The sequence below is a fragment of the Oscarella lobularis genome, chromosome 20 (assembly GCF_947507565.1).
Source record: "Oscarella lobularis chromosome 20, ooOscLobu1.1, whole genome shotgun sequence".
Classification (NCBI taxonomy): domain Eukaryota; kingdom Metazoa; phylum Porifera; class Homoscleromorpha; order Homosclerophorida; family Oscarellidae; genus Oscarella; species Oscarella lobularis.
Window position 1 is genome coordinate 508,199 of NC_089194.1, and position 20,476 is coordinate 528,674.

The 20,476-nt window shown below is 41.8% G+C and overlaps 3 protein-coding genes and 2 long non-coding RNA genes across 5 annotated transcripts; all 5 read left to right on the plus strand.

The window, feature by feature from the left end:
• The first annotated feature begins 5,569 nt into the window (after positions 1–5,569).
• LOC136199159 (uncharacterized) lies at positions 5,570–6,161 on the plus strand. The gene is made up of 3 exons (XR_010672993.1): positions 5,570–5,645; positions 5,697–5,896; positions 5,956–6,161. It is a non-coding gene; the product is annotated as an uncharacterized lncRNA (long non-coding RNA).
• Positions 6,162–6,313: 152 nt separating this feature from the next.
• Positions 6,314–8,177, plus strand: LOC136199101 (uncharacterized). Its single transcript, XM_065989224.1, has 4 exons — positions 6,314–6,447; positions 6,513–7,329; positions 7,589–7,745; positions 7,804–8,177. Exons 1-4 carry the CDS (start codon positions 6,353–6,355, stop codon positions 7,935–7,937), a joined length of 1,203 nt encoding a protein of 400 aa, XP_065845296.1. The 5' UTR covers positions 6,314–6,352; the 3' UTR covers positions 7,938–8,177.
• Positions 8,178–11,065: 2,888 nt separating this feature from the next.
• On the plus strand, positions 11,066–11,735 carry LOC136198881 (uncharacterized). Its single transcript, XR_010672912.1, has 3 exons — positions 11,066–11,275; positions 11,327–11,645; positions 11,697–11,735. It is a non-coding gene; the product is annotated as an uncharacterized lncRNA (long non-coding RNA).
• A 2,026-nt stretch (positions 11,736–13,761) lies between these two features.
• On the plus strand, positions 13,762–15,334 carry LOC136199244 (probable serine/threonine-protein kinase DDB_G0271682). The gene is made up of 8 exons (XM_065989418.1): positions 13,762–13,767; positions 13,813–13,875; positions 13,926–14,107; positions 14,155–14,473; positions 14,524–14,755; positions 14,802–14,901; positions 15,149–15,211; positions 15,262–15,334. The coding sequence occupies exons 1-8, from the start codon at positions 13,762–13,764 to the stop codon at positions 15,332–15,334; spliced, it is 1,038 nt and encodes a 345-aa protein (XP_065845490.1).
• A 34-nt stretch (positions 15,335–15,368) lies between these two features.
• LOC136199245 (uncharacterized) lies at positions 15,369–18,986 on the plus strand. Its single transcript, XM_065989419.1, has 14 exons — positions 15,369–15,482; positions 15,536–16,132; positions 16,184–16,338; positions 16,400–16,582; positions 16,636–16,783; positions 16,831–16,889; positions 16,944–17,006; positions 17,057–17,232; positions 17,283–17,601; positions 17,650–17,881; positions 17,928–18,055; positions 18,244–18,303; positions 18,823–18,888; positions 18,939–18,986. Exons 2-14 carry the CDS (start codon positions 15,580–15,582, stop codon positions 18,984–18,986), a joined length of 2,190 nt encoding a protein of 729 aa, XP_065845491.1. The 5' UTR covers positions 15,369–15,482; positions 15,536–15,579.
• Positions 18,987–20,476: the final 1,490 nt, after the last annotated feature.

A 20,476-nucleotide genomic window follows, 5' to 3' on the forward strand; every position in this document is an offset into this window, starting at 1 on the left:
CAATTACCTCAAACGACATTGAAAGCATATATCGCGGTACGGCCATATATATATATATATATATATAGCCGCCGTAAGCCTCCTTCGACGGCGCCACGACATCTTTGAACGATTGTAGGCGAATACGCGGACAGGCTGGATAGAAATACAGGTATTATTGCCCTTATGCTCCCTTTTGCCTTTAGATAGTGGTGTAGAGAAGCACCAGCATCGCAATTGTGCCGATTTTTCCTTTATACGGGAAACTGTCAAAAACATTTTGCATGCAGCGGAGCTCGAGTGGAAATCTCCTCGCAGATACGGGAAACTGTCAGAAACATTTTGAATGCAGCGGAGCTCGAGTGGAAATCTTCTCGCAGATACGGGAAGAGAAGTCGTTCCCGTGATCAAAACATTTTGCAAGCACCGACTGTCATCACATGTACGCATTGGTACGCAGTATCCATGGTGACTTTGAACATAAACATACGGGCAGTCCCGAGTTATGTAGAAGTACTATTGTACGGGATTTTACATTAACGTCCGGGCATTGAAACCGTAAACATTTTGCACGCGTAACAACAATTGCACAAAGTCACGGTGATGGGGTGTTGTAGGGAAACGGGTCGAAATCGTCTATAGGACATCATCGTTTTGCTTTAAAACGACTTTCGAGAATGTTGCAAAGACATTTTGCAACCTTGCCAAAATTATTCACTTGCTCTCGAGCTTTTGGATTTCGAGAAATCGGGGAATTACTTAAGAGAGTTCAAACGGACGTGGAGGGGGGCGTGCCGAGTCACGCATGTATTATGACGTTACAATAGGTCATGCGCGCGTTTCTTATCCCTATTGTCTAGTATCCCTGATATTATACAGGCTACTTTATCAAGGATAAATGCTATCAAACATAACGGGCACAGAGCAATGAGCTTTATCAGTAACGTTCATAAAGGGAACATGCATAGTAAAGGAGCACGTTGGGTTTGTCTAGTATCCCTGATAATATGCCTACTCCTTCTTGAAAAGTTTTAAACACAATCCGGGGTTCCTATATACTGTGACGTCACCTTTTATGTACATTTTGTTCAAAATACGGAAGACTATGACATCACAATGACTGTGATGTTATAAAGGCACCGGTGTGAGTGATTGGCCTAAAGGCCCATTCACACTAGCGTAGTTAACGTAACGTAACGTAACGTAACTTCCAAATATGGTCAAGGAAAGTGATGTCACAAAAGAGAGTTACCAATCATGAGAAGAAGTCTTACGTTACGTTACGTTACGTCGCCAGTGTGAATGGGCCTTAAGTGCGATAGTGACGTCAGGGTAACCGACAGAAAACACTTTGGTTTTTGGGCCATCACGTTTGAGAGACCCTTCCACCAGGGCGCGCGCGGGCTTCGCCCGCGCGCGCCCTGGTGTTCGGGAAAATATCTTGCCACCAAAGTTTGAGTAGCTGCTTCTTCAAACTCTGGCTCTTTCTCATGACCGTAGCCCTGATTCCTAAATTGATAAGGCACCCCTGTCGAAGTACCCCGGTCGTCGGGAGACTTTGCGAAATAACCGCTGCAGTCTGCCTCAGTTTCTTCACAGTTTTTGTTGTCGTGGACCTCATCAGAAATAGAATTTCTTTTAAACATTTCATTTTTCAAGCTTGAATTGGCTCCAACTCAAACTCGACTTTACTTGCATGCGAATGGAACTGCTCAGTCTTCTTGGCAGATACTGGCTTCTAATTTCTTCTGCAATATTACGGGGACAAACAAAGCTAGGTTGTGACGAAGAGCCGTTTTTATCAGACGACTGTCTCCCTTTCCTATTACACAAAACTAACGCTGTAACCACGACAACGGAAGTAACAGCAACTATTGGTGTTACAACAGCAGCGAAAGTAGAAGGCTTCATAGAGCAGCAGAAAGAATCGTTTTCACCAACACACGTGTATCCTGGTGGGCATGACTGCGATTCGCAGAAGTCTTTGCCTAGCTCTGTTATGTTCTCTTTGTAGAAGTAAGATAATGAACGGTGACGCACGTAAAATTTTCCAAGCAAAAATCCAAAATGCACGGAGAGAAATCGCGTTGGAGCTGTTGTCATGAATGCCAGCAGAAAACGCGCATGTGTAGTTTTCCCATGTGTACGATCTTTGTAGGCTTGTGCAGTTAGGATCAGACAACGGACGGCGGCACCGTTTCATTCGACACGGGTTTATCAAGTAGTAAATGTCTGCAGCAAAAGTCTTTGGCCTCAAGTTTCCTCGAGTCTTTCCAAACACTTGAAACAAGTCGGTGCGAAGAATCATAATATTATTATATTATAATATTGTTGGCGGGTGCTATCCGCTAATAAAGTAGTGTACATCTATAGAAATTCGGCGAGGTCAAGTTTTTTTAGCATCCGTGAACCATGTATATATAGCACATGCTTTTTGAGAGGTTTGGGTCACCTGTTTTATTTTCATTATTCCTTTATCAATTAAATAATGGGGAATGGTTTCCTCTTTCATCTCGCGCTGCCAGGATAATTCAAGTAGACTACATTTCAGCTAGATTTAGCATACAAGCATATATACCGGTACGTATATCTTTTCTAAAGAAACGTACATATTGTGACGATGTAATCTATGGCACTACGTCAAGTCGTAGTACACTAGCCTAGCCGTCAGACCCTTTCTCGCTTTCACGGATGCTCCTCTCTAGCTAGGAAGGGTCTGGGATGGTACCGCCCTAATTAAGTGTCCCTACAAAGAAGGCTTTAAAGAACTCTTCTCGAGAGGCCGCGACAAAGAGTGGAAGCACGGTAAACGTCTCTAACAGGGCTACAGCCTTCGCTCGAATGCTGACACATAGAAAAGAACTTGAGGGGTTTGACTAGATAGGCGGGGATATAGTGGGCGCCGAGATTTTATCTTTGGTGGGCGGTACTATCCCAGAATTTAGCTTGACAGACAGGAAAGCGAGAAATGGTTTGAGACGAGGCAACTAGTTCCACCTACCTGTAATACAACGGCACATAACGTTACAATGACTTCCATTGCCTCAGTTAACAATCGTGAGATCAGCCGAAGTCACGTGATGACGGGGTTTTCATATCCCTCTCTCTCTTATGGCCAAGTTGAGCTTCGAGGAAGTGACAACCTCTCTCACGAGTTGAGGAGTAACTTCCCGTAGAGAGTTCGTTCGAAATTCAGCGCCAGATAGCTGACAAAAATAAGATTTAGGAACGAGGCGCACAAAATGTACTCTCCATATAGCGTGATGAAAAGTCATTGCACCCTATCTATTGTGCATGGCTTCAACATGCCAGCTGCATGGGCCTGAAAGACAGCGTCGATTTTCAACGCATAAGCAAATTGAAGTTCACATCTGAAGACGTGTTCTTCAAGTATTTTATCCTGCTTCGCCCAAATGGCAATCATGACTTCAAATCCAGCCAGCTGGCATCCTATGCTAAACTATGAATAAAGAAATGCGACCTAACCGTGCACTGCATACTCAAGCAACTTCAACCACAGCCATGCAACTGCATGAATTGTTTCTATTTTCACCCGCGACTGAGCCTACGTACTGTAGATATACGCAAGGAATGTTTCTCAAGACCCCTTTCGGCTATAGTGGAATCACCGGAATGCCGTTTCAACTACCTTTTCTAGCCGCCGGCGCCGTTACGAAAGAGTGAGGCTCCAAAAGGAGTGGCAGCTCTCGATCCGGCTGCGAAACCTGCAGAGACGATACGAAGCCTCGAGCTTATAATTTAGCAGCACAAATGACACCTTCATCCTCGAATCGGCGATGCGCATTAAACAGCTAGTAGTCACGAAGCTCTGCTCGTAGTCCTTCCCTGCTCTTCATCCCGATATCAACAGAAGGTAGCGCGCGTTAGGCTAAGCAGAGTATTTTGGTAGGCGTTTACACTACATAATCTCCAAATGCTCATTTTGACACAGAAAACGCGCCATAGTTTACCCTCTCCTATTCCCAGATGGTAAAAGTTAAGACTACAATCTAGGTTGAAAGTTCCTTACGGGACTAGATGTAGTTCGTACGAGCGAAAAGTCGACCGTAAAGGTTTGGGAGTCTGAAAATCTGTTAAAATAGCTGTAAAACGTTGTTTCGTGGTTTGGAAGGTATGGCGAGTACATTTAGTTCACCTATTTCGTAAATCTTCTTATCTAGAGAAAAATATTTGACTGCTGAATTTGGAACGAACTCTAACTCTGACCGCACTGCAGCTGAGAGAAATCTATTTCGTAAATGAATGCTATTATGATGCACCTGAAAATCGCTGCAGCTGCCCTGATAACCGAATGCACATGCAGACTCAGTTTCTAGAATCCTTACCAAATGATTGTTTGTGTTATTCAACAGCTCATCCCGTCATTCTATCGGTTGAAGGTGATGTGAAATTTTCCTAATGAATTTTGCATTCGAGGATTGCACCCCTAAGTAAAGATTGGTTTGCTTTGCCCAATTGGGATTGTCATCGTTTCATCCCAACAGGCGAGAATGATTTAATTTCCTATGCATGCAGTAGGTTGTCTCCGATTGCTTTTCGTAACCGTAACAGTTACTTATTTTTCTAAAAATAGGGAGACAACCACCCACAACATAATTCAATTATTCTGGAATGTTAGAGTTTTGAATTCATGAAGGCAGCTGGTGCTTTTGCTGAGCTTTTTTGGGATTTTTAGAGACAGCTGTTCTCCTCAGTAATATTAAACCAGCAAATTAAACATGTTCTTTCCGAAGTGTAATATTTTCTTTCTGCAGGTGCTGTTCCAGCTGTAAATAGTCATTTCACGATATCCGCTGAGTCAGTATATTAGAGCTCGCATAGCGTTGCGGGGCTCATAAACGCTGACAAGCAGCCGTGTCCTTCTGGTCTCCACAGGACTTCTCCGCCGTTCAGGTATCATCGAATAGTTTTTTTTGCTAAGCAGTTCAAACCTCACGGTAGTAATACGTATCTAGTACTACCGTCAGATCTTACTCTCGTCAAACACATTTCTTTGTACCAAAATTTTTAGCTACTATGACTGTACGCTGCATGTCTCGATGACGCTAGTACTCAGTACTTGTGAGTATTAAAAAGATTTCCGAACTTTGCGTGGAGATCTCGTTTAACCAAAACGGTATCTGTTAAAAAGAGATTTTATTTCACTGGCACTGTTGCTGGAATGACTTCTTTTAAACATTTTTTTCAGCGAAAGGGTTAATATCAAATACTAAAATTTTTTTTTTGCTGCATGCCAGGCACTGTACCGTGATCATAAGAAATCGCGTTACAATGATATTTCTGCTTTATCGAGTTAAAGGGACTTCAATTCTACGGCTCATTGCTCTTACATTATTCTATGCATGCGTCTAATATTTATCTAATTTGTATGCAGATTTTCCAAAGATTATGTTGACATTTTGTCCTGTTCAATTGCTTTTATTCGTTTTCGTCGCCGAAGGCGTCATGGGAGATGAGAGTCTGGTTTGTACTATACAAATCGTTGTGAATTTAAAACAAATAGCTATTACTGTACAACTTTCTCTAGGATCCAGGTAACGCAAGTTGATGAAGTAGTAGAAATAGCCGTCAACGCTAAATTGCGATATCTAGGATTATCTTGCAGAGTCACTTTGTGGGGCGAGTGGACTAAATGCTCCCCTTCTGTAACCAACATACCGCCTTTCTCTTAAGCTTTTTTCTTGATGTCTACTTAGAACTGCGAGGAATTGACGAGAGAAAGAGAAATAATTAGCTACTTTGATCCAGACGACTGCCCGAAACTTACTCAAAAAAGACCGTGCCGAGAGAAGTCATGCAAAATGGACACAAGCAACGGATATACTGTCTACGTCCGCTGGGGTGAAACAACGTGTCGAGAAGGATCTAATTTCTTAAAAAGTGGATATGTGGCTAGGTACGACATGCCGCAATACTTGAAACAAATCTCTAATTTCAAATTTTGTCTGTTGATAGTTTTAATGGAAGTGCTGTGTGCCTTCCAAAGTTTCGCCAAAGTGATCACGTTTTTGATAATTTTGGAGATGGCGGATTACTTGTTGGAGCAATTTACTCAACAGCAAATCCAAAAAAAACATTCCTTGAAACACGTTTCAAAGACCGAGACGGCTTTGGAATATCGTGCGCCGAATGCGGAATAAGCGCCACTAGCACAATTATGATACCAGGCAAGTTGCAAATGACGAACTTCTAGTTAAAATGTTTTGCTTCCATTATTTACATCTTGTTCATTCGCTGCCCAGAAGTCTCTTAAATTAAATGTTCATGAACACAAATTATACATAAAGCATTCTTTTTTCTAGGCACGCAAGATTGCCCTGAAGGTTTTAGAGAAGAGTACAGCGGATATCTAATGTCCGGAGACTATTATTATGAGAGCGTGCATTGTGTTGACAAGAATATGAAATCTGAATTGGGTAAAGCCAGTGAAGCCAGAGAATTGTCAAAGTAATTGATTCTAGACAATTTTTTGTTACTCATTTTATCAAAAGTATATACGTGTATATATTTAGATGGGAATTTCTTGACATGGTTCAGGATAGGAAAGTAACCGGAGAGGAATTTACTTGCGTTGTTTGTTCTCCCACAAAAGCCCAAGTTGGTTCTCCGTTCACTCATTGGGGTCATAGCAAATGCCCAGCGAGCGCTGACTTTGTCTACGCGGGCGTTTCTGCAATCAAGTTTTCATCAATTTTTTGCCTTCCCTTAACAGCCGTTGTTGAAGCAACAGTTACCGGTAACCTGGGCTACAACCTCATCAGAGCTGCTGGATTGTATCTTAACGATATACCCAAAGCTTCACTTTCATGCGCTGTATGCTTAACTCGCAAAAGCCGATCGGTTCTAATGATTCCAGATAAATGTCCAAAAAATTGGACCCCAGAGTACACAGGAATCTTGTGCAGCGGGTTGTTTGACGAAAGAATTTGCGTAGCGCAACCGGCAGAGGAATTGCCAAATATTCCGGTTACTTCAAATATTAGAAAAAATTACATTCATATTACACTACTTTATAATCCTCTCGATAACGGCGCCGTCAATTTCCGTTATAATCGTGGAGAAATTCCTTCTTGTTCAGTTTGCTCTGCTCAACCAGAAAGCGTAGTTTTTACTCGGTGGGGTAAAACATCTTGCCCCAAAGGATCAGTGACTAAATATTCTGGGTTTGTTCTTGGACATGAAGGATATATTTGCAAAAGGGAGGACTCGTACAAAGAAAGTGATCTGATGATACACAAGAGTTCCTTTTACGATATCTATGGAATCCTTTACAAGGTTTCTGACAGTGGATTCAAAAGCGAAGAATTCAAACGACTTAACAACAAATTGGTAATTCATTTATATGAATCACTTGCTTAAAAGGTTCTGGGGCTGTGGGCTTGGTTAGGAAGTACGTACCTAAAAAATCCTGTTCCCGCATTACTGCCTCTGATATAGGACCACTAGTAAAACGTCTATAGGGTTATTGTTTATTGACTGACTGCATCAAGTCATTAATTGAGTTTACAAATAGTTAACGTATAGAGTTTGTTATTAATTAAAGAACTATCCTTTCAAATGAAGTCGTAATCCGAATGTTTTTCAATAGATACCGTGTGTCTTGTGTGAGACTCCACACTCTGCGACATTTACGCAGTTCGGTTCTTCAACGTGTCCAGGAGAAACTAAAGCGGCATACAAAGGATTCACGTTCGCCTTGACACATAAAGCGTTTTGCTTTGACGAAAATCCTGAACCATACCAAGGTACAAGCAAATAAAACGATTGCTGCTACCTTTTGAATTCTGAAGTTGTTTCTAAAAGAAAAACATTATCATCCGTATTCCTTCCCAAGAGCTGCTTCTGTTCGAACGTCCTGCAACACCGACGCGTTGCCGTGCGAACCTTTTGTCGGGAAAAGGAGCGTTCCGTGTGCTCAATGCATTTCAACAAACTGACCGCAGTCAGTTCATGCGCTATAACGGCATGATTTTTTCTCCATGTTTTGTCTTCATTTTTTTCTTCATGTCTTCTGTCAGTTCGGTTATCAATGTCCACTAGTATATATAGCATTAAAGTTCTTGCTCTCACCTATTATTTGTTGGGTCGCTTTTTCTTTATCATGCACTGGCTAAGAAAGAACATATTGCGCTTTAATTAAATCTTTCCTAATCGTGCTTACTTTTGCTGTGACTCTATCATGCTTTCAATCTAAATATAAACTCATACATGAAATCGCTCATTGCACCTTAAGGGATTTTATCCACAAAATGCTTTAATTCTTTTCCTTTTTCAGTTAAAGTCATGCCTACGAACAAGAATTATAATATTGGACAGTGTACGTCATTCGTCTATACTGTATAATTTTCACAACAAAAGGGTTCTCCAACTTCCTGCCAGCTCAAAGATGACCGAAGCGTAGCTCTTTACAAGCAGTAGACTGGCCTAGGGTTTTTTCGTGGCATTTGCCCCGCGCAGAATCGAGGAATCGCAGTAGGGTAGAGAGAGCGTAATTGACCATAGGTTTGACGTCGTGCTGTAGCGGAACTACGTGCTTGATCTAAATGAAACAAATACACGTCGTAAGCAGAAAGTATTCAGCGTCAATTTGCGACTATCGGCTTTTGAATCTGTAGTGATCGCGATCTCTAGTAACGTGTGTTGCTTGTGATGCTCCACCCCTTTTATATATGTGAGCGTGTGTGAAGAAATAAATCAGTCTCCAAGCGGTGAACCCCTGGTCGGCCGATAGCATCCTAGCCTGCGTGCCCACTGCTGGTGCCGTGCTTAAGGGTAGTGAATACCCCAGTAACCCGGTGGCGTAACAAGTGGTGGAGAATCCGGGTATAGGCATACAGCTCGAGGTCTGGTCCTCGACGTGCCTTATAAAAAGTGCGAGTGCGCCGGTACCGGAGTGGAAGTAAAGATCCCGTCGGGGCGTCTGACCAACGTCTTACGTGCCGGGATCCCTCGAATGACTGAGGACGGCCCGTGTCGAGGACACCGTAGCGGGGTCGGTGAGAGTTCGATCCTCCCCATATGCTAGTCAGAGTTGATGACCCTCCGTGGAGAGAGGGCGTGTAAAAAGAATTTGTTTGTATGACTCTGGGAAGGTGCTAAAAACTGTCTACGTGGAGTTCACACGCAAATCGGAGAAGCTGTGTCTGGTAGGCCGGCGGAGAGCGAATACAAAAGAGACCAGAAAAGTGTGGTTGAGAGAGCTCGTAACACCCCTCTGCCCTAGGCAACGGGTTCATTCGACGACGAGAAGCGGAGAAGGACGACTTATTAAAACGTTGTCGAGGAGCTTCGCTCCATCGGACTTTTGCGCCAACTTGGACAAACGTTCGTAGATCGAAGCAGACATTATGTGCGGCACCCGGGCTATCGTAAACGATATCCCCCCTGCTGTTCTCACGTGAATTCGGATTAATGATTTGCATCATGTGATGAGTTTGCGCATGCACACTTGTAAAAGGTCATTTTATCGAATTTATCGTCGTGTTTCTCCGTGTTTGACAGGCCACGTCGATTTATTGGTGTCGCTTTCCCGACGGATAAACTTGATAAGGTATTTTTGAGTTATTTTTGAGTCGTGTCTCTAGAATCGCTTTCGTTCTGTCTTCTTAGACGGCGTTTTCAGTTGAAAGATGTCTTCCGCGGGTCCCTCATCTACGTCGCTATCATTATCGATCATGAGATGCTTCTTTGGGGAAGAGCAGCTATATATGAGAGAATCGATCTATTGCTCTTAGGATGTGATAGAGTGTTTGAATCTTTCGACGAGTGAATGGAATCAGCGACGAGCAATATCGAACATCCCCCAATCCGACATTCCAAAAAGTGGCGATAATACTAGTTTTCGTGAAAAGCACTATAAAGTGGTATCATCTCTCAAAAGAGGCTTTGGATTCGTTGCCCTTCCAACGTCGATCCATCCAATAATGAAGATCGTTCCAATAGACACGACGGCCATCAGACGATTTGCAGCTCCATTCCAATGACCAATCAACGCCCAGCGGGAGAATGGAACATGGAATGTGCGTATTAGGGAAGAAAGGAGACGAACATCTCGTCATCATGAGCGGAGAAGGGACAAAGATTGTTTCACCGATACCAGACGGATCTCAATTCATTCCTCATTCAAAACATCCTGACAGGGGGTTGAACAATGAAGTTTGGTTGTTTTGCATCCGAAAGAGTGAGTGACGTGTAAAATTATTTTCAATTCAATGTAGACATTTGTTTGAAGGAAATTGGATCCCAGCTCAGTGCACAGGAAAAAAACCACTTTCTCGAGCCACGCATTCCTTCACTACACTTGATATTAATCGAACAATTCTCATTGGCGGGTAGGGTGGTACAAAGTATTTTGATGATATTTATGTTTTTTATTTGAGCTCAATGGTAAGAGTTGTCTGTTTGTGTTGTTTGTTGATATTCTAATTTGTTTATGTAGGAGTGGATCTAAGTTCATTTGGATGGACCACATCATCTTCTTCCCTTACATAGTCACTCAACTAATGTTGTTGATATTTCCGGTTTAGGACCATCTGCTATTGTCTTATGGGGAGTGACCGATGGCGATAGAATGTTCTCCCTATGTCATTTCATTGTCATTGATTCTCGACAATGTCATAAAGTACTGACGAATATTTAACATTATTACTCTAATTTGATTATTATTAATACAGATTACGTTGACTGATAAGGTTGTACGAACTGTTCATCAGTCGACGTGTTCTCTATTGAGTAAAGGTGATCTATTTCTAATTTGATTTGGAGGAACAAATGATTTCAAAACACGGAAACCAGTGTCTCTTTAACACATTTTAAATTTTTATAATTTTTATCAAATTTTGATTCTTGCTATTAACCGTTTTTGATTAGATTTTAAATCAGATGGCTTCAAAGGTATTTCCGAAACGTCATCATCACGTGTCCCAGTGGTATGTGCATAATCAATACATATATAATTATGATAATATCTTTTTTTGTGTAGATCTTGAAATCGTGTCCGCTTCCGTGTCAAATATCTGATCTCTGTGACGCAGAACGGGGAAAACAACAAGTAACTCGTTCATAAAGAATCATAATCTAACTTTTGTCTATAGGTATTTCTTTTGGATCCTTCTCTCCAAATTGATCGAGCCCAACTTACGTAAGATGAAACGGACAATTACGTAGGCTCAGGTGGACACGGGGTGGTCTACAAAGCGATACTGAAAAAAGACGAGGAAGAGCATGCGGTTGCTGTCAAATTTTTTGACATTTTCAAACGAAAAAGGGAAAATAAGTCAGTTTTTATTAATCGTACCTGTAAATTTATTTAACTTTTTATTTTAAGAGAGTATGAAGAGTTCAAGAAGGAAGCATCCATCCTTCTCCAAATCGCTCCTCATCGTTTCGTCATTGATTTAATTGGACTCTGCACCAACGGCGGGCGCTACGCTCTAGTAACGGCGTTCGTAAGCGGAGGCAACTTGCACGAGCTTCTCTCTTCTGACGATGAAGCGACTCAAAGGATGGAGGTGAGAATAACGATTGCCAAGCAAATTGCAATTGGCGTGGTTCATCTCCACTACAATCGTCCTCCTGTTATCCACTACGACTTAAAATCTGATAACGTTTTAGTTGAAAAGAAAGGGGATGACGTCGTGTGCAAGGTGTGTTTCCATATACTATGAGCTGGGAGGTTTATGTATGTCTTTTTTTAGATTTGCGATTTCGGTTTCTCCAAATTGGCTGCTCTAAGCACACTGTCGAGCTACCAATCGTCTGGATCGACGTCTCGAGGCACCGCTGTGTACATCGCTCCTGAGCGATATCGAATTGACTCCCATGGAGGTGAACGTAGAAGCGGACGTATACAGTTACGGAGTTTTATTGTGGGAAATTCGCGAGAAAACCGACCGTACAAGGGTTAGCAAATAGATACTTAAATAAAATATCTATTAGGATTGTTTTGTGTAGGCGTGCCAGAAATGGTAATTCATTACAGAGCCGAAAAAGGCGAAAAACTGCCAGAAGGACAAGCAGCATCAGAATCACCGTCATTTTATAACATTCTTTTGGATAAGTGCACAGAATTCAATCCAGAGGTGAGACCAACGTTCAGAGAAGTTGTTTGGACATTGCAAGGCAAGTCAGCCTTCTAAAGTCTTCTGGAAGTTTGAGGGCATGCTTCTATTATTCTTAGCATCTGACATTATTATTAGTTTGTACTATAAAGAGTTCTCACGTGGAATTGGGTTAATGATTTACATGTGACGCGTTTGCGCATGCGCACGTGTAAAAAGTCATTTGGATCTCCTTTTTCTTCGTGTTTGACACGCCACGTCGATTTGTTGGTGTCGTTTTACCGACCGATATTCTAGATAAAGTACTTTGAGATATTTTGAAGGGGCGTTCTCTCGATTGGGGCGTGTCTCTAGAATCGCTTTCGTCTTCTTCGACGGCGTTTTCAGTTGAAGGATGTCTTCCACGGGTCCCTCATCTCGACAGGAACACGTCGCTGTCATTATCGATCACGAAATGCTTCTTTGGGGAGGAAAAGCGACGAGAGAATCGACGGGAAAGAAGTTCTTATGCTCTCAGGATGTGATCGAGTGTTTGAATCTTTCGACGAGTGAATGGAATAAACGGCGAGTAATATCGAACATCCCCCAATCCGACATTCCTCATCCATGTATCAACGCACGAATCGGTGTCGTCCAAAATCGGGATATTTATCAATTTGGGGGTCGCTACAAATCATCTGATGGCCGTCTTGTCTTTTTGAACGATGTTCACAAATTGGATGGATCGACGTTAGAATGGCAGCGAATCCATTCCAATGACCAATCAACGTTGCCCAGCGGGAGATCCTCACATGGAATGTGCGTGTTAGGGAAGAAAGGAGACGAGCATCTCGTCATGATGGGCGGATTCGGAACAAAGATTCTTTCACCGATACCAGACGGATCTCAATTCATTCCTTCTTCAAATGATCCTGACAGGGGGTTTAACAATGAAGTTTGGTTGTTTTGCATCCGAAAGAGTGAGTGACGTGTAAAATTATTTTGAATTCAATGTAGACATTTTTTTCAAGGAAATTGGATTCCAGCTCAATGCACAGGGAGAAAACCACATCCTCGATCCGCGCATTCATTCACTACAATTGATAGTAATCAAGCAATTCTCATTGGCGGTGGTCATGGTACAAACTTTTTCGATGATATTTATTTTTTTCATTTGAACTCAATGGTAAGTTGTTTGTTTGTATTTGTTTGTTGATATTATAATTTGTTTTTTGTAGGAGTGGATCCAAGTTCTTTTGGATGGGCCACATCGTCTTCTTCCCTTAGCTGCTCATTCAACAAACGTTGTTGATATTCCTGGACCATGTGCTATCGTCTTATGGGGATTGACCAATGACGATAGAATGGTCTCCTTTTGTCATTTCATTGACATTGATTCTCGACAATGTCATAAAGTCCTAACGAATATTTAACATTGTTACCGTAATTTGATTATTATTTTTACAGGTCACGCTGACTGATAAGGTTACACAAACTATATTTCAGTCGACGTGTTCTCTATTGAGGAAAGATGATCTATTTCTAATACGATTTGGAGGAACAAATGATTTCAAAAGATGGAAACCAGTGGCCCTGTTAGACATTTTAAAATTAGGTAATTTAATTAAATTTTGATTTATGCAAGAAACCGTGTTTGATTAGATTTGAAATCAGATGGCTTCAAAGGTATTTCCGGATTGTCATCGTCACGTGTCCCATTGGTATGTTCGTAATCAATACATACATAGTTATGGGGATATCAGTTTTTGTGTAGAGCTTGGAGTCATGTTCGCTACCGTGTCAACTTCCCCATCCTGATGACGCAGAGCAGAAACAAGTAACTGGTTTTTACTTATAGATTTGTTGTTCTTTCTAATGTATCTCTAGGTATCTCTTGAGGATCCTTCTCTTGAAATAAATCAAGACGCACTCAAATACAACGAGGAGACCGATTTCATTGGCTCAGGTGGATACGGAGAAGTATACAAAGCGACGCTGAAAAGAAACGAGGAAGAACAAACGGTTGCTGTCAAAGTATTCAAGAGTTTCAAACGAAGAAGAGCGAAAAAGTGAGTTGAAAGTTACTCGCTTCTGATTTTTTAATTCTTCTTTGAAGAGAGTGCGACGATTTCAAGAAGAAAGCATCCATTCTTCTCCGAATCGCTCCTCATCGTTTCATCATTAATTTGATTGGACGTTGCACCAACGTCGGACACTACGCTCTTATAACGGCGTTTGTGAACGGAGGCGACTTGCACGATCTCCTCTCTTCCGACGATGCGGCGATTCAAAGGATGGAGGTGAGAATATCGATTGCAAAACAAATTGCAATCGGTATGGTTCATCTTCACTACAATCGTCCTCCTATCATCCACTACGATTTAAAAGCGGTCAACATTCTTGTCGAAAAAAAGGGTAACGACTTTATTTGCAAGGTGAATTACTCTGAGAACTTTCAATTTATATGACGTGACCGTTCTCGTAGATTTGTGACTTTGGTCTGTCGAAAATTGCCGATGGCAGCGCTGTGACGAGCGATCAAGCGCCTGGATCGACTCCTAAGGGCACCGTTGCCTACATCGCCCCTGAGCGATATCGCGCCGAATTTCACGAAGGCGGAAGTCGACGTGTAAAGATAGAAGAAGCCAGGAAATCCGACGTATACAGTTACGGAGTCTTATTGTGGGAAATTCGCGAAAGAAGCCCACCCTACAAAGGTTAGAGCAAATATTATAATAAACAGTCTTGTCTAATTTTATGTAGGTCTGCCAAAATATGCTATTCATCTGAAAGCCGAGCAGGGTGCCAGACTTCCCAAGGGCCAGGCAGCGTCCCAAGCTCCGCCACACTACAATAGTCTTTTGTATAAGTGCACCGATTTGAGCCCGGACTCGAGGCCAACGTTTCGAGAAGCGGTTTGGATACTAGAAGGCGACACGAGTGTCTTAGAACTTGCAAATGATGGCGACCACTAAATCAAGTGAAACATAACTTTGTTGAATATACAATTAGGAATTAATAAACGGGTTGTAGATGTCTATGATATAAATATCTTCGCAGGAGATTCTCGTGGGGTGCTTTTTCAGTTTTTGACTATTTTTGTATAATAGGTGCTTTGATATGATTTTAGCATTTTCTCTTGGAGCTGCCGTGAACTTTGAATTTTACAAAAAGTGAGTGTGTTGCGCATGCGCACTTTAATTTGTTTTATTGATTCTTTTAGTCGTTTGGCTGTGTGCATCGCATCTATTAATGGCGCAAGTCGCTTTGCATACGCTCATTGTTCGTTCACGTGAAAGTGGGAGTGAAAATGTGCTCATGCGCATTGTCAAGAAGATTCCATCAGAATTCTTCGTTTTTCTGTTGTTTTTTGCCGTGTGCGACGCACGAAATTGATCTGTTGGTGCTGTCTGATCGAAAGATCGTCTCGTTGATCTTGCAAAGGTATTTTTGAGATATTTTTAAGGGGTGTTCTCTCGATTGGGGCGTGTCTCTAGAATTGCTTTCGTTCTGTCTTCTTCAACGGCGTTTTCAGTTGAAGATGTCTTCCACGGGTCTCTCATCTCGACAGGGACACGTCTCTGTCATTATCGATCACCAAATGCTTCTTTGGGGAGGAGAAGCGATGAGAGAATTGACGGGAAAGAAGTTCTATTGCTCTCATGATGTGATCGAGTGTTTGAATCTTTCTACGAGCGAATGGAATAAACGACTAGCAATATCCCAATCCGACATTCCTCATCCATGTATTCACGCACAAATCGGTGTCGTCCAAAATCGGGACATTTATCAATTTGGGGGTTTCTACTTGTCGTCTGATGATCGTCCTGTCTATTTAAACGATATTCACAAATTGGATGGATCGACGTTGGAATGGCAACGAATCCATTCCAATGACCAATTAACGCCCAGCGAGAGAACGAACCATGGAATGTGCGTGTTAGGGAAGAAAGGAGACGAACATCTCGTCATGATGGGCGGATACGGAACAGCTATTGTTTCACCAATACCAGACGGATCTCAATTCATTCCTTCTTTGAAATCTCCTAACAGGGGGAGGAACAATGAAGTTTGGTTGTTTTCCATCCAAAAGAGTGAGTGACGTATAAAATTATTTTGAATTGAATATAGGCATCTGTTTGAAGGGAATTGGATTCCAGCTCAATGCACAGGAAAAAAACCACATCCTCGATCCTCACATTCCTTCACTGCAGTTGATTTTAATCGAGCAATTCTTATTGGCGGTTATAATGATGCAAAGTATTTCGATGATGTTTACGTTTTTCATTTGAACTCAACGGTGAGTTGTTTGTTTGTATTTGTTTGTATTTGTTTGTTAATATTTTAATTTGTTTATTTAGGAGTGGATCCAAGTTCATTTGGATGGACCACATCAACTTCTTCACTTACGGGGTCATTCAACAAGTGTTGTTGATATTCCCGGCTTAGGACGATGTGCTATCGTCTTGTGGGGAGTGACCAATGACAATAGCATGGTCTCTATTGCTCATTTCATTGTTATTGATTCTCAACAATGTTATATAGTACTGACGAATATTTAATATTATTGCTATAATCTGAATTTTTGTTTATACAGGTAACGTTGACTGATAAGGTTATAGGAACTGCATATCAGTCGACATGTTCTCTATGGAGGAAAGATGATCTATTTCTAATACGATTTGGAGGAACAAAGGATTTGAAAACATTCAAACCAGAGTCTCTTTTAGACATTTTAAAATTAGGTAATTTAATCAAATTTTGACAAATGCAATAAACCGTGTTTGATTAGATTTGATATCAGATGGCTTCAAAGGTATTTCCGAAACGTCATCATCACGTGCCCCAATGGTATGTGCATAATCAATACATATGTAATCATGGTAATGTCATTTTTTTGTTTAGAGTTTGGAGTTATGTCCGCTTCCGTGTCAAATAGCCGATCCACGTGACGCAGAGCAGGAACAAGTACTCATCTTTACACGGAAGTTCATAACTCTTTCTAATTTCAACTCTAGACATTGATTGGAGATCTCCTAATTGAGCGAGACGAACTGAAATACGACGAAGCGGACGATTTCATTGGCTCGGGCGCATACGGGGAGGTGTACAAGGCGACACTGAAAAAGAACGAGAAAGAGCAAACTGTCGCTGTCAAAGTCTTCAGGGCTTTTAGACAAAGAAGAGAAAAGACGTGAGTTGACATCTTTTTTGCCAATAATTCTTATTTTTTCAGTAATGAAGAGAGTGCGAGGATTTTGAGAAGAAAGCATCCATTCTTCTCCGAGTCAAACCTCATCGTTTCATCATCGAATTGATAGGACTCTGCGCAGTTCCAAGACACTACGCTCTTATAACGGCGTTTGTAAGCGGAGGCAACTTGCAGCAGCTCCTCTCTTCTGGCACCGAAGCTATTCAAAGGATGGACGTAAGAATAACGATTGCCAAGCAAATTGCAATTGGTATGGTTCATCTCCACTACAATAATCCTTCTGTCATTCACTACGACTTAAAATCTGATAACATATTAGTCGAAAAGAAAGGTGATGATTTCATTTGCAAGGTGAGTGACCAGGGAGGCTATGGCCTGCCAAGTTTAGATGCTTTTTAGATTTGCGATTTTGGCTTCTCGAAAATGTCTATTTTCAGCGCAGTGACGAGCTATCAGTCAGCTGGCTCGTTGCCTTCCGGCACTGCTACGTACATCGCTCCTGAGCGATATCGAGTTGAATTTCACGAAGGCGGAGCCAGGCGTGTGGGATTAGAAGAAGCACGAAAAGTTGACATCTACAGCTACGGAGTTTTATTGTGGGAAATTCGTGAGAAAGCTCGACCGTACACAGGTTAGGAAAACCAATTAGTAGAACAGATTAAGATCGTTTTGTGTAGGCTTAGCTGAAAGGGTAATTCATTACAAAGCTGAGCAGGGTCGCAAATTGCCAGAAGGACAAGCAGTATCAGAAGCACCGTCATATTATAACATTCTTTTAGAAAAGTGCCAAGATCGTAATCCACAAGTGAGACCGTCGTTCCCACAAGCTGTTTGGGCGTTGCAAGGTGACGTTAGCGTTCTAAAGTCTTCAATGGATTGCTGCATTTCTTAATTAACGGTGTGGCTGCTTTTATGACTTAACGAGAGCGCACTGGGATTATCACGTGACTGTGACGTAGAGGATTACGATAGCGCCGGGAGCCTCATATCTAGTCGTACGCAGTCTCCGTCGCTTTGAACGACATCGAAAATGGCAGAAAAGTCGTTCTCGAAGTACATCAAACGCTCGGAAGGCAGCGATAAAGCGAAACTTCGCTATTACGATCTAAACCATTTCGTCCGTCTTTTCTTTAGAACGTCTTGCCTTTTGTCTTGAATCTTCCTCGAATCGTGCATGCGCAACTGCGACGACGTCGAAATCGGATGCGAACACGTCGAAGCGCTTCTCGATTCGAGCAAAAAAGCCGAAATCCGCTTCAAGCCAGCGCGAACGCTATTGCGTGAGTCCATTTTTTGTCCGGCCGTTTTTTGTCAGCCGCGAACTCCATTTCTTTCAGAGCGCTCGTCGATTTCGCGAGCGCACGGGACACGTACGTATCTCGCGGAAGGGATCCCACTCTCGTCGAGCCTCGGTGCCCCGCAGTTTCGCAGCGTTTGGATTCGGGAAGGCAAAGCGCGTCACGGTTACCATGGTTCTCTTACGCGTATCGTCGCTTCAGGTCGGAAGCCGTGGCATAGAGAAACGAAAAAATGGATTTCTTACGCAATAGGTAATTATTTCAATTTTTGAAGTGGGCTGGACTTGCTTTGGAAAATGTTACCATGGCAATAGCACCCGGATTGGGAGTTCCTCCAGAGGTAAAATCATTAGGAATGTCGTATTTTTCTGAGTATAATATTTCGTTTAGATTCATTTTGAGTACCTGAATCGGATTGTTATCAACGAAGACGGATAAATTTATCCGCATTGTGTTTTAGGCACAGATCCTCACATTCCCTGAGGAATGGAATGGGAATACTTGCATGGGGTAAGAAGACTAATATGAATAATTAATTTTAATTGAATTTTTCTCTCTAGGCTTATGTGGAATTGAAATTGAAAGCATTCTAATGGGACGTTCTGTTGCCATGCCAATGCCAGACGTAATTGGATATAAAATCTATGAACAAGATTGGAGATCTTGTCGCATCTACAGACATAGTGTTAGCAATAACGAAGCTTCATTAAATAAAAATCAAAAAAATAATTATTCCTTTGCATTTTTCCAGCATCTTTGTGGATTGGGTGTGAGTGGTTCTTTGGTTGAATTTTTTGGCGATGGTATTCCTCAATGATCTGTGACGGATCGGATAACAATTAGTATCATGTCACCGAAGTATGGAGCTTTGCTTGCCTACTTTCCCATGGATAGAATGACAATGGGTTATTTCAAAAGCACTGGTATGAATTCATGACGTCAAAGGTTGAAACCGACTCTTCTCCTAGGTCATTTTCGTTTGGGGGATTTTGTATGGATGGAAGCCAATCTACGTGAAACTCATTTGTGGAAGGAATACGGTGATGAAGAGAGTCAAGATCCCGTCTATTCTAAGGTATGATACAATAATAAAAGTGAGAAATCAAGATAGCGATGAATATCTTGTTTTTCTTTAGGTTGTTGAGTTTGATTTGGGTACAGTTTTGTCCAAGGAAACCAAAGGACAGAGTCTCAGTCGAAAAACCCAAAGCAGAACTGTCAGCATTTCTCGTCAAAAATGTACGTAAATCTCCTAATTTGACGATGAATGTGATGATGTCTCTATAGAAGGAACTGAATGGATTTGGAGTTCCTCCCCAAGACATTCCCAAATCAAGTTCATTTGCTTTAGATAAGAAAGACTTTGCATTACAACATGGTACACTAGACCCCCATTAGAATTAAACTAAAATAAATAAATTATATATCTTTAGGATCTACAAAGGAACTGACCGCAATCGGGGTTTCGTCCTGCAGCCGTCTCCTCCTGAAGGTAAAAGCGGCGTTTTGTATTGGCCTTTATCCGTAGCGAGCTTCACTACTGTAGTAGTAAAGTAGACCAAAATTTGTAAAACAACTTTACCGTGTCTTTCATAAATTGGGTTTTAGGTCACTTCCCGGTGACGATAAAATGAAAAAGGTGCGACGACGGTGTGACAACAACTGAACCAACGTATGTATTATTTTTTCAATCATTTTAGTTTGACAGTATTTTTTTTGAAGGAGAATCGGCGAAGAAGTTTTCGTGTCGTTTATGGAAGCTTTATGGAAGCACTTAGGCACACGAAAAATTTTCCGATGTTTTCATTCACCTCTGGGCCCCCGAGGTGATCAAATAAAACCGGCCCAACTCTTGAGCCAGAGAGGTGAAATGTGGCTCGAACGCAGGGGATTCAATCTCCTACTCCAGTGGCATGAGTGATAAACTG